The sequence below is a fragment of the Pagrus major genome, chromosome 4, assembly GCF_040436345.1.
Source record: "Pagrus major chromosome 4, Pma_NU_1.0".
Classification (NCBI taxonomy): domain Eukaryota; kingdom Metazoa; phylum Chordata; class Actinopteri; order Spariformes; family Sparidae; genus Pagrus; species Pagrus major.
In genome coordinates, this window is record NC_133218.1 from 32695045 (window position 1) to 32708688 (window position 13644).

Genomic DNA, 13644 nt, shown 5'->3' on the forward strand with positions numbered 1-13644 from the left:
AGGATATGTACATTAATAGTAGGTTGGTGGTTCAATCCCAGGCACCTCCTGGAACAAATGAAAGTTACTTTGGACAAAAGCATCTGCCAAAATTACAGTAAAGTATGTATGATGTGCATTTGACCCAAAAGCTCAAAATCAGCTTGCTAATCAATACTTTAACTGCTAATATTTAGGAGTGATACATTTTAATTCAATACCAGAGAGATTTTGGAAAGATCACTCATTCAGGAAACACAGTTTTGTATTTGCTACTGATGAACATCGTTCACTAGAACAGAATGAGGAGATATTTCATAAAATTCTTTATTCATAAACTTGATGCAAGTTTACAAATTATTTTACATGGTCAAAATCACCCTTGCAATGGAAAAAAATGAAACCAAACCAAAGCATGCTAACAGTGCATAACTTTATAACCCGGCCACTGCAGTTAATGAAGCAAGGTAAAGAACCCAGAATCAGGCTAATTCAGACCTCAGACCCAAAATTTCGCTCACCAAAGCAGAGAAGGTTTTTTTGTTAGTCAGACGACGTGAGTTTGGTGTAAGAGAAGCTGTTATTCAGTGCACAACAGACTTGGGTACACCGTTATTCCAAAGGTCAGGTTCAAGTTGTGAGCTTACAATTGTTCTGATGGCACACCAATCTGAACTGCTACTTTTGTTGGGAGTCCTGGCATCTTTTAAAAGGTAATCCAAGCAGGTAGGATGTCTTTGCAAGTCCACGTGTGTCATATATTATCTGACCTGGTTCGATAAGCAGCACACAGGGAGAAATTATCCTGTGCGCTGATGTAGGAAGTTAAATAAACAATTCATGAAAAATGGATACATCTAGTCTTTTTAAACCACCCTTCCCAACCACTCTTTGCCTTCAGTAGCTTGGGGGGAAAAAAAACACCCATTGATAATATTGACATGCAAAATACAGCAATATCAAAGAGACAGGGTAGACATGTTCTGAACCCCTCATCAAGCGCAGGATAATGTGAGGGTGGGAGCGAATCCCACGGATCCGATCATTCCAAAAACTTGCCTATTAATTATTTAATCAACCTCAACAGCATTCTGAAATTCTATGTGTGCGCAAGTCAACGGCAAAACACGCTGAGATGCCAACCTGGTAAAACATCATTTTTAAATGGCCCAAAAAATAGACTGACGCATTCAATCTTGGGTTTTCGTGACGATATTCTGAAGCAATCCTTTGCAAATTCGAGTGTGCGGTATGTATTCCTGAGTTTGCTTCTCCAGAGAATGCAGGGGTGGGCGATGTGACCAGAGTGAAGTGATTAGTACGTTAGCGATGGCAGCACAAACTTACAACCATGCCGATGATTCATAGCCCACGATGAGATTTTGCTTGTGGTGAAACAAGAAAGGAGGACGACACTTGTTGTACACGTCCTGCGAGTCTAAACAAATGCCAGACGCGTGCTGAATGTGAACAAGTATAATTTTATACCCATCTCTACCTGTTTTGAAGATACTGGTGTGACTGAGGTTAATATCACTGAGAAAAATTCTAAAAACTCAAAAAACATGAGGAATGACTGTATGAATTAGCATAACTAAGCTTTCTATGCTGGTTTTTCAGGACAATATACTTAAAACAATGCAAGTAACCACACAATAGAACACCCACAACAAACGTGTAACTGCATTAATTGGAATGCTCCACACAGTTTTTCTGCATATTATTCACATTACATCAAAGACCCGGCACGCTGAGGGGTACAGCAGTGCTGAGAGTGGTTATGAATAGTAACCAGAGAGGTGGTAATGGGAAGAGCTGGGTCCTTTCCTGTGGCAAATGGGAACAAATATTTATCAAACCTACACAGAGATTCTGGAAACGGAACAGACTCCAGTCGATCTTCCCAGGTGTGAAGCCAGAAGGTATATCGTCGAGACTATTGCTGTGAATTTTGAAACTCTGGCTGCAGTTTTACACCCAGCCATGAGGTCAAGGAAAAGTCAGAAGGTAAAGGTCACTTTTTTTTTTTTCGTTTTCTTCCTCAGACTGTTAGGACTGCAGGATTGGCAAAGTGCTCAGGATGTGAACCAGCTACAAGAACTAAGCAGGTGACTACACGGTTAAGCTGTTAAGACTAATTTTTCTTCAGTACAACAAAACTCCACGAGACTGTGTCTTCACTGCATAGCCTTACTGAGGTTCATCCGGTTTGAGTGATTAGATATGAAAAGCCAAACCTCTGGAATGCCAGAAAACAGCTGTGTCTGTGCCATTATTGTTACGGCCATTGTAGTTAAGAGGTGCCATCAAATAAAGGGGAATGGTACGGTCAATGTCGCCAATAACATGAGGATTACAAATCAATATAAAAACAAACAACAAAACCGCAGTAGTCATTAAGCTTACATAAGAACATGGCGTACTTTTGTTTCCTTCTGCAAGAGTATCCATGAAGCAACTTTTTCTTATTCTAAATGGGTCTTGCAGTGCCCCTGCTGTTAATAGTCAAGGGTATATAGTAATACAGTCTCTGCCCAGCCGAAGACCCAGACAAGGTTACATTATAAACAATTAAATCCTTTTGCAGAAATACAAATTTACATGTTTACACGTGGAGTTAAAATCAACTACATTACAGTGTGATCAAATCCAAACACGCCCCTGCTTTGCCTGGTCATGTTTCTTGTGTTGCCAGCCTAGCCACACACCAAACCTCTCCTGCAGGGAGTTGTCCAGTTGCTGGTTGCGATGATGATGACAGTGGTCTCCAAACTTTGAAGCACCAGCAGGATGCTGTTCTTCCATTATGGGCTGTCCCACCCCAGGCTGCAAAAGTCTCTTTATCTTCCTCCCCCACCTCAGGGCTTCAAGCTTTAAAAGATAAGAGGTTTGAAAGCAAGCGAGCCTCAGAAGCATGTTACTCCAGAGGAGGGATCTTGGCATTACAAAGATAATACATGAGCACAATATTACAGAGGCCGTCCATGGAGAGAAGAGGCATCAGGTCTTCCCACCACCAGCAATTTAAATGTCCTTCCCAGCCACCACTGCATCACATCAGGGCACGTCGCATGCCATTCTCAGATCCAGTCTGTGGCCAGAGAGGCAGTGTCCGGCGCCCGGAGCGTCAGACAGCTGGATAAAAGCCATGCCACACCTTTCAACTCACAGCCAGCAAGTAACCTTGGCATGCTCAACGCCGAAACCAAAGGGTGACTTTACACCATATTTAGTCCACCGTTTTCCTGGAGTACGGGATGAATGTCGCGATGAAAAAAAATGAGCTTGTAAAAGACAACAGATGTACAGAGAGATAAATATCTGAAGAGAAGACACCCTTGCGAGTAGCCGATGAGCTTGGATGTAGGTTTCAGGTAGGGGCGTGTGTGTCTGTGTTATGTGCTAGTATCAGGGTGGTCGCTGGATGAGGAATTTGGTTTGGAGTTCAAACTCTCATGTAGAGAACAAAATGGTTTGCAGGACAAAAAAAAAATATTGGTCGCAAGGGGAATAAAAAGAAGGAGAAAAAAAAGAAAATCGAAGACATGTGGTCCCAGTGCAGGAAAGGCAAGAGTCTGTTTTAGCCGTCCTCCTTTGGGGGTGTGTACCAGCCTAAAGAAAAAATAACACGCTTAGAAAGACTGACATAAACAATCAATAGTCACCACAATACCAGGGTTACATTAGATGATTTTGCATGTGCATTGTTGTCTGCCTCACTGGCTTGTACCTTAGAAACAGGTCTAGTATGTGCAAGAACCAAAGCACCAGTAAAGTGTTCAGTGGTAAGACCCAAGGGCTCATATGATTCAGAATTGTAAAAAAAAAAAAAAAAAAATAATAAAAAAAAAAAGCTCAGCCAGGCTTTTGGCTCTTGACTTTTGTATTTTGCTACAAAAGGGAATATAGCTCAATGTAGCCTGACAGAGTAAAAGTAATTTACATATTTTCACCTGCAGTTCTGGTTTTTAAAATGCAGCGAGGTGTTTGCACAGAGGTCAAGGACAACAACAAAAACCTGCATTAATGACCAACTCTGAGCCACTGACTTACCAGTGCTGTGCCTCAAATAAAAGTAAACTTTCAAATGTGAATGTTGAATCTGATCTTTCTGCTTCTGTTGTCCATTTTATGTCGCTGCATATTTTTGGATTTGACTGAGACTATCATTTTATTTTTCAGCCATGCTTGTAAATAAGTATCAACTATAATTAAAGTCGCATTCAATTAAGTGGTTTTCATCAGATTTGACTTGTGATTCTATACATGTCCATATATTTTATGTACCAGTGACCATTGAAATGAAGTTCTGGCACTCTCCCCTTTCATTTAGATAGGGGCCTGGTCTTGTTAGCCCGAGATAACTGCCTCCGGGCGTTGCCAAGATGGATGCCGAGTGGCAACCTTGCTTTAAAAAAGGACTTTGCTACTATAAAATAATTTACTATGAATATATATATAAACCAGCAATAAATAATATCAGCTGTTAAACTTCTCTCCCATTACACAGTTTAGTTCAAATTAGCAGATATTTACTGTCAGGTTTAAAAAACACATACACAGAATAGTTTAGGTTGATAATTTGTCTTGCTTCCTCATGTTACACTCTCCTGAAACCAGCAGATTTTTAGCTTCAGGCAAAAGGTCTGAACAGTCGAGTTTGTTTACTTTTGTTTTTTTTTGTTTTTTTTAATCAAATCTGTTTATCAAGAGTCGTGTACACAAACGTTACTCTACAACAAGGAGAATAAACAGACGTTTATACACTTCAGTATTCATATGCTGTAACAAACACTTGCTTAACACTAGGCTCCAATAAGACCTCCAAAATGAACAGTGGCCTCCTGTTAAGGTAAAAGCTCTTATTGACCCAAGTGTAAATAATGGTAAACATGAAATATGAACTGAATGTTCGAATGTAAGAATGGAGACTACATGCATGTAAATGTTGTCCATGTTTGGTCCATACACAAGAGTACAAGCACTAATTTTGCTCAGCTTTGATGCATTGGAGGGATTTGGTTTCAGTAAACAAGGTCAGTAATGCCCTCCGTATGAAACCAGAGACAAAAAAACACTCACCGTTCTTTTCGTGGATCTGAACCAGGGATTTGTAGGACTGCTGTGCTCTGGCGAGATTGTACTGGTTCTGCATTAAAAGAATGAAAATGAAGTCAACCTTATAGTGTTTATGATGACTGTACAGAACAAGAAATAGCATTGACAGCTGTTTTCTATAAGGAAAGAAAAGCTTATCTGACTGACTATCTCTCATTTTAAGAACAGTACCCAGTGTGTGGTGCACGATAATGAACACACATTCTGCCCTTGTTTGACCATTCGTAGCAGACTGCTTTCACACACACCTGGTCATTACCATTCACAGCAGACCTTTAGTTCTCCACACGACTGCTTAACCACCAAATTACACAAGAGTTTGTACAAATCTATATGATACAGGTTCACTTTGAGTTTCAAACCTGAGTGAGTTTTTACAAAGATGGACTTTGTCTGAAGACTGACTATTAGTTTGATCATAGAGATTAAAATTCATCCATTGCATAATGCTGTCTAGGTCTCAGCTGTTAGGTAGGACTCATTTGCCATGACTTGTGACTAAAGACCGTTTTCAAACTAATTAGCATGACCGCTAAAACAGCTCAGCTACCTTCACTCCAGCAAGAAAAAAAAAATTACTCTGGGAGAATTCAACAGTAACAAGGACATGTTACTAGGAGTGTTTAATATCCAATAAAATAAAGTCGTAACTGCAGCATAGTTGGGCTGCTGTGGTTTTGTAATGTGTCAGAGCTCAGTACTTCTGCCAACTCGTCAGTCAGGCTCAGAGTAGATAGTTTCCTTAGGCAACAAAAATGACTTGCATGCCCGCACTGGTATAAAGCATGTACCAAGATGTTACTATGGTTTCTGCAAACTTTCCTACCTTACTGGCCACTCCACCAAATTGTTAGCAAACCACACGTAATGAAATATATTTTCCTCTTTTTAGGTCAATGGTTTGTCAATGGTTCGTTACCATGGTAATATGGCTCTTAGTTAAACGTTAATCCTTTGGATTTACACTGTGTAATACCCCTTTCGAACTGGCAAAAGAAACCCACTTACACTTGCCAACATCTGGCTTTTGTGTTCAATATGAATGTAAATTATCAGGATTTACTCAATTAACCCTGCAGTAGTCGCTGGAACACATCGATGGCGCCGAGTTTGAAAGAAGTGAAAGATAAAAAAGTGACTGTTGTTTGTGGCTTCTGTGTGGTCTGAGCCTCGTCAGCTGCCTGATTGGAACTATGCATCTGCAACTCTCAACAATATCAGTAAAAAAAAATCAAGATGTCTCACTCCTCTGTGATTTCAGTTATCGGCTCCTGAAAAACCAATGTGTCTAATTCATGATATTACTGATAGAGACTTTTTCAAAACAAGTTTAACATCTTCTGGATGTGTTCTGATGAGATATACGATCTACTGCTTTCTACTGTTCATTGTTTTGTTTGGCACGTTCATGATGACAAACAGGATATACAAGAGAGACTATGCAGATTATTAGTGGGTTTACTAATGTTTTTTTTTTTAAAACGGCGTCTACACACTAACAGGTATAAAAGTGGTATAAATCTATATTTTATGAACGATTTTTAAATAAGCTACATGTCTACCTTTTCATACTTAAATGGATGCTTAACCCTGGTGAGACAGGACCTGACAGCAGGTTGTCTAACATGTGTTGACTTATTCAAACTGACAGCAAACAAGCAGGTTTAACCCAGGTCACTGTGTTGATCTTTAAGTGGTACGTGTGCAATTCAGAAAAACTCCCTGAGCTTAAAAATTCCCTAAACAAGTATTATCCCCTCCAGCGCCACACAGATGTCAAACTTCTGTTAGGCATCGAGGTGAAAACTGTGAGGGGTTCAACTTTTGATAAAAAGCCTTGAAAAAGCTATGATCCATTTATCCATGGTTCCCAAAGTTTATATAAAAAAAAGGATTTTAGTAGCAGCTGTCAGAGGGACTCTGTAGTCAGCTGATAAAAATACCTCTTCCATGGAAACAATACAGAATTTAACATGTAAATACATTTTAATCATGGCTGCATGTAATGCTCACCATGCATTTAATGGATTGAGGGGGGAAGCTAGTAACACTGAGAAATGGGATTTGCATCTATGAGACTACGCTTCTGAGAGGGACTAAACATAAATGTATGTTTCCTCATTACTTCACACATCAAACTCAGAGAGAAGCCTGCAGTCAGATTAGGTGTCATTACAAAAAACAAAAACACAAGTACAAGTGAAACCAAATGCAAACTGCAGCATAAAAAGACAAAGCCTCTACAGTGGCCGTCCCAGTGGTGACACACTGCACCTCCCACCCTACTCCAACTACACAGCCAGATTCTCCCCAAACACATTAAGAGCCAGAGAACCAGGTGTCCGTGTCAAAGCACTGTCACTGTGGTCGACATCACTCATAGTGTGAGCTCAGCATTATCACAGGACATTTCCTGACTTGAAATGAAACCTCTAGTGCTTCCTCACTTACTTTATTGGCTCCAAACTGCACTCTGGCTTTTCCTTTGACTAAAGTGGCATTGATCTGCATGATGACAGACTCAATGGAATAGGCACTGCTCCAGCCCTGCAATCAGGAAACCCAGTGTCACCGAGAGTATGTTTTAAAAACAGATATGAATACAATTCAAATTATACAGCGCTGTATTGCTTTAATTTAAGGTTTTAAAAAAATGTGCCTTTGACAAACCTGTTTGGTGAGAAGTTCCATGCACAGGGCACCTCCTCCAAGAACGTAACTGAACACAAGGACAGGGAAAAACAAATGATCAGAGAAAGAGGTATCACAACAACACAAAGAAGCTGTCTTCCTAAAGAAAAGGACACTTGAAAATGGTCAATAGGGATGGATGGAATACAGTGTGAAAAGTGTATCAGCTAAATAAACTCACCCTCCAGAAAGCACAGGCGAAACCACCCGGACAAACGGTGGATCAAAGGGGAAATTATCCTGTAGAGATGACCGGCAAAAAAGGTTAATTGACCAGCTTCAAAGACTCCTAAATGGTGTCTCATTTTCATCAACGCAGAGTCAATTTTACTCACTTTATATGAGAAGTTTAGTAAAATGTAATCCATTCCTTCCTTTTCCTTTAGGACTTGTAAATCACTGTGCAAGGGGCTATCTGGATCCACCCTGTTGGTCATTAAACGATGCAATCAGTCTGTGTTTATGCTAACACAGAGAAAAAGAAAGTAATGCTCGACACAAGATCCCCAAGTAACTTACGTCCTTAGTTTGACGTGCCATTCATACAGGCTGTCGTTGACAAGCTCGACTGAGTAGATGCCTGCCAGAAAAAAAAGGGAAAAAAAGATTAAATGTTAGTCCTCAGAGATGTCTCTCAATGTAAGTACCCAATCTCTTTTTTTTATTCTGCAACTAAATGGTGGATGCAGTAAAGTAAAACATAAAAATGTATTTCAACTGGTGCCTCCACCCTCATAGTGCAAGATAATTGAGTGGCAATTATTTAAAGCCTTGCTCAAAAGCTGAGGGATTTGTACACCCATTTGTGTGCCATTTTCCAAGAGTATCATTTTTCTTTGTTAAGCTGCTGTGGAAAGTGTGTCAGTGTGCCTATAGCCATTACTAAAGCATGCAATGCACACGTGCAAATAACAGCAACGAGTGTAGTAACCTACAGTTCTGCCACCACACCCAGCTGAGGGTGGAGCTGACCTCATAAGCAAAAGTCACAAAGAGCCAAGTACCTTTTGAATTCTGCATAACATAACTTCCTCTTACATATTTATCTCTGATCATGTAAAGCAGTATGGCTTGATGTTCACCAAATGTTGTCCATCGCATCAAGAGGATAGAATTGTTGATTACTGTGTGTGGGAGTTTGTGTGCTAGTTTTAGAAAAGAGTTATTTGCATGCGTTTGCTCCGCTCTGCATCAGAGCCGGCCTTTTGAGCAGTGTGCGTACCTGTCTTGTAACTCTGAGACCTATAGATCTCTCTAAGCTCCTTCATCAGACGGTCAGAGGCTTGCACTGAACCAGACACAGCTCCCTGCAAGACACAAAACAACTGTAACAATCAAGACCAAGAACACAGTGCTTTGCAATTCCCTGTGAAGGTAAACCTGTCATCTGTACTTAAGGTGGGCCGACATCAAAGAGAAAGCTTTATTTCTACTACACATCAGGATTTATATCAGTAAAACAAAAAAGAAAAAATAGTAAAAGAAATGCATGAAAACATGCTAAATTGATTCCATAGTTAGGAAGTTATTGTATTTTTGACACATTTTAGATACGGAGACAGCCTCAGAGCTGAGCCACTGAACAGGATGATGAGCAAGTTGAGAGCCCGTCACTGAAGAAAAACACATCTTTGTATAAGTTTATGCTGCCAAGAGCGACAGACGCCAAGACAAACCTGAAGATGTATTTCTAAACATATCTTTATATATCTAAAGATGTATAGGTTCGACAGAGGGGCAAGCTGACAAAAAAGGGTCATAGTCCATACTGTCAGACATATTGTATGTATTAAATGTCCCATCACTGCCTAACAAGGGCAAACTATGGGCAAACATAAATAATATATACACTAAAATGTAGACTTTAACATCAACTACAAAGGTGTAAAGTTAGGTCCCAGATAAAATATGTTATCAATCATAAGCTCCTCAAAAAGACCTGTACTTCACTGAATCAAGACTTACATTTAAGTGGTCCTGCCTCTGGTTCTTTCGGATCTTCTCCAGGATAGCCAGATTTTCCTTCTCGATACCGTCATCCTCTGATTTTTTCCCGTCCACAGGCTCCTCCTCTTTCATTTCATAGTGGTCCAGATCCTCTATGTCCTGTTGGTTCAGATTTGAGATTTTAAGCAACAGTAAATGCAACATAAAAAAACAGCTCAAGGATTAAATACAGTCAGGTGAAAAGATGTGATGAAATGTCCTTGTTGACGACAATAACAGTGTAACAAAGAAAAACATTGACACAGTCAATATCCAGGGTGAGTTGATCTTAATCACCTCAAACTCTAAAGACAATAATCGCGTGAGTAATTGGCATCTTAATAACATTTTATGCTTTCCCAAAACACATTCTGCGTCATACAAGAATGCAAAAAACAGCCCAAACATTCCTGATGTGTGACTAAGATGCGAGGAAAATACACAAGAGTTTTATTACAGAACATCTAGCACAACCTCCACAGAGCATCACATAAGCTGTTTAGGTCAAAGATGATAACTTACCTCTCCCATCTCCTCCTCCTCCTCTTCTTCAGATGTGACCTCCTCTGTCCCATGCTACACACACACACCACAAACAAGGCATTAAGTCAAGATGCATAAAGTGGTCTGAAGGAAGGTTTACTCGCTAAGCTCTTTTTATTTTACATAAGATTCCAACACCTTTTACTGACCATGACCACAGGAAGAGCCTATTGATCAGCTTAGAGAACAATTTCACACAAATCACCAAGGCCCTCTGTTAGCTGCTATTTCATTATTGAGAATAAGTAGTTTTGAAGGGGATATTAGATATACAAATTTAAATACGATTCCTTAAAAGTAATCAAATACAGGTTAAATGCAGGCGGCACCATTCCATGCCCTGGGGAGGTATCCGACAGGAGCTAACTAGACAGCCTTGCCTTTCGGTCTTGTCCCACAGGGCCTGCAGGGAGGGGCTGGTCCAGCATCTCCACATCTGGATGTTGGGGAAGGTTATACAGCCGACAAAGATCACAAATGAGTTTCTTCAACTGCTGCAAAAGCTAGGAAAAACAAACCACAAATAAAGAAGGAGGATACAGAGTTAGATCGACCATTTAATACTGCAAACGCAGCTACACAGCGATGCCACGTGGCAGAAACAGCATCGCAAACATTAACAATCGCAGATTGTAGTGTAAATAAAATGCCAGTCGGTTTAAATGTGATTTAATACACGTATCTGAATGCAGAAGTAGCAATTCATGATTGTATACAACAAAAGACAAGGAATAATGACATTCACCAAGCACTGTGTTGAAAGGCATTCAAACCACAACTGTGAATAATGTAAAATTTATGAATAAAGTTATGGCCAGTTATTCACATATGACTTCAAAGTGCAGATTTAAACATAAAACACGTATTTAAGAAGCACTGCAAGTAAAAAGAGAAGCACTGACATTGCGTGCACTCATACAAAAGGAGTTAGGCGACATAGTCATTAAGATGCTATCAGCTAGTGTGTTATGCATCCTCAAATTTGGTGCAGTTCAGATATAGGGTACTGCATAAACATCTGCACAACAGCAAGAAAATAGACAGATCTTATCTATCCACAGGAGTTCATCAACAATCAACAATGTTGTATTCTTTAACTGAATGTAGACGAAGTCATGGTGCAAACTGCAAACAACAAAAAAAAAGTCTTCTGTCCAAAAAAGCTGACAGCACTTCTATAAAAAGCTATTTTTTTGTGTGTCCTACAAACAGAGCTGCATGAATAAGTAGGCTAACTAAGCTCAGGGTGTCACACTGCACATACTTTTACATAAGAATCTGCCAGTCACGGACTTTTTGCCCCCAAAGGTCGTCCCAATAAGTTAATGACACGACCGCTTGGTCTGCCGGAAACCTGCGTGTCTGTACGTGCCAGTTATAAACATTCATCCGACTCCCGGCATGCAAAGTCACACACTTTTATGCAGCACATACAAGCTGCTTGTTTACGCTTGAAGTCTGATAAGACACTTAAAGCTCATTTAACACTAAAGTGGCAAAACACTAGTTCAACATAGCGCAAATCCTACAAGAACGATGCAAAAGAGAGTCTAAAAAACAAACATTTAATGAAATATTGTCTATAGTGCCATTATAAAAATCAAATTCTGACTGAATATAGTGCCTAACACATCTAAATAAGCAGCTGGCAAAATAAATCACAGTCCAAAGTGAAGGGAAATTATCTGTCTGCAGCTGATGAGGCTCAACACAGCAGGACGGCATTATGTCACAATAATGCAAAGAAAAAGCTCCTGCTGAGAGGCGCCCTGGTCAATACTTGTTTAGCCAAGCAATTTACTCAAGTCAAATAAAGTCTCAAACACATTATGAAAGCCTCACTGCTGCAGCCCATCTCTGTTTTAACATAACCGGGGCAGTAAAATGATCTCCTTAGTCATTTTTGCTGACTTGATTGCTGCATCACAAGATAATGTCCGTGTTGTCGTGAGCACTCACACCACCACAAAACCTGGTGTGTATGTTGAGGGCAGCGTCTTCGATGACAGAGGTTTCTAAGGCTAACCATCACAGTAAATAATACGTCGACAGCAGTATATAAAAATCATCAAGATCTCCTCAGTGACACAGTGAAACAAGCCAGTTAGGATACCCACCAGGGTGCTGCCTTTTCTCACATCTTCCAACCTCTCCAAAACTTGCGTCAAGCTCGGGTCATCAGAGTCCACAAACCATATCGGCGGCGTAGATGGATAAGATTCCTGAAGATGACAGAAAACGAGACAGTCACATCGACACATCTGACCCATTTACATGCGTGTGGCAGGGTTAAACAGGAGTGAACGAATGATGTAAAATCTGGGTTGACAACATTAGCATTCAGAGTGCAGCGTTAGCCTACAGCTAGGGTAGCTTATCAGCGCAGTTTTAATGTTGGATCGCCGGAACAACAAACCCCCACCAAGCCCGTTAAGCTCCCACTGACACTGGCTTATGAAACTACGCAAAACCTGTCCCGCATAGCGTCAGATTGTACAGTTGTGGAGGTAGCCTGCTACCTGGCTAGCAGGTTAACCCAGCTAACTTTAGCTCGCTAACGACCAACAAGGGAAGTGTTATAAATCCCCGGCACTTGTGTTTCTGTCCCCCTTACCGTTATGTTACAGTGGATTATTAACAGCTTTTCTCCAGTCACATTAAACTGGCAGCTCAGCTCGTCAGGCTTCCAGTCAATGATCCTGAAGCGTTCGTGGTTTGGATCAAAAATGGACTCCAAAAACTTCAGTTCGGCCTTCAGCCCCGACACCGACATCTTCCACGCATCTCCGGCTGGGCCGCTGGGGAGGGGGAGAAGTCGGGACTTAGCTTTTAGCTAGCTAAAGCCACAACACGAATTCAGTACAGAATTGGATGAAGGAGTAGCGAAGAGGTGACGGACCGCCCCGGTAGATGTGGCTGGGCACCGAGTACCAGCTATAAACAGCGTCCGGTCAAATTCCAGCGCAACCGGACAGATTTGCTGATGTACTTAGTAGCTAACGTTAGCTAGCTTCGGTTAGCATTTGAAAACAGCGCAGCGCTTTGGCAAAAGATGCTAGCTTAGCGAGTTAGCGAGCTAGTCCGTTGTTGTTGTCTTTCCGTCTATTGTTGTTGTCTGCCTACGATTACAACAGTTTAAGGCTCTGCGCGGTGTCCCGTGACCGTCTCCTCACAGTCCCATCGGACGGGTCTCTAGAGGGTTATTTCACCGGAGAACAATCATACCAGCCCCGCGATCTGAACTTAAATCCCGCGGAAGGGACAGTGTTTTTCATCCCGGTGTACAACTGTAGCTGGCCTCTTGTGGGGTTTAAAGATGGCGTACTG

The 13644-nt window shown here is 40.9% G+C and overlaps 1 protein-coding gene across 2 annotated transcripts; it reads right to left on the reverse strand.

The window, feature by feature from the left end:
- Positions 1–292: 292 nt before the first annotated feature.
- Positions 293–13644, reverse strand: LOC140994518 (ubiquitin-conjugating enzyme E2 Q2-like). Of its 2 annotated transcripts, XM_073464182.1 has the most exons (14): positions 13217–13304; positions 12932–13115; positions 12435–12539; positions 10698–10820; positions 10297–10350; positions 9754–9894; positions 9011–9095; positions 8308–8368; positions 8124–8214; positions 7970–8028; positions 7768–7816; positions 7549–7644; positions 5062–5128; positions 2022–3591 (listed from the first exon to the last, which is right to left on the reverse strand). In XM_073464182.1, the coding sequence occupies exons 2-14, from the start codon at positions 13088–13090 to the stop codon at positions 3560–3562; spliced, it is 1122 nt and encodes a 373-aa protein (XP_073320283.1). In that variant the 5' UTR covers positions 13091–13115; positions 13217–13304; the 3' UTR covers positions 2022–3559. The 2 variants fall into 2 exon arrangements, with proteins under 2 accessions (XP_073320282.1, XP_073320283.1); XM_073464181.1 differs by having other exon boundaries at positions 293–3591; positions 12932–13644.

Coding starts and splice junctions, on each gene's coding strand:
- LOC140994518 (XM_073464181.1), bottom strand. CDS start 13,090: ATGTCGGTGTCGGGGCTGAAGGCCGAACTGAAGTTTTTGGAGTCCATT. Junction 10,821..12,434: donor TGAGAAAAGGCAGCACCCTG/GTGGGTATCCTA, acceptor TGTTTTTCCTAG/CTTTTGCAGCAGTTGAAGAA. Junction 3,592..5,061: donor TCAGATCCACGAAAAGAACG/GTGAGTGTTTTT, acceptor TTTTTTCTTTAG/GCTGGTACACACCCCCAAAG.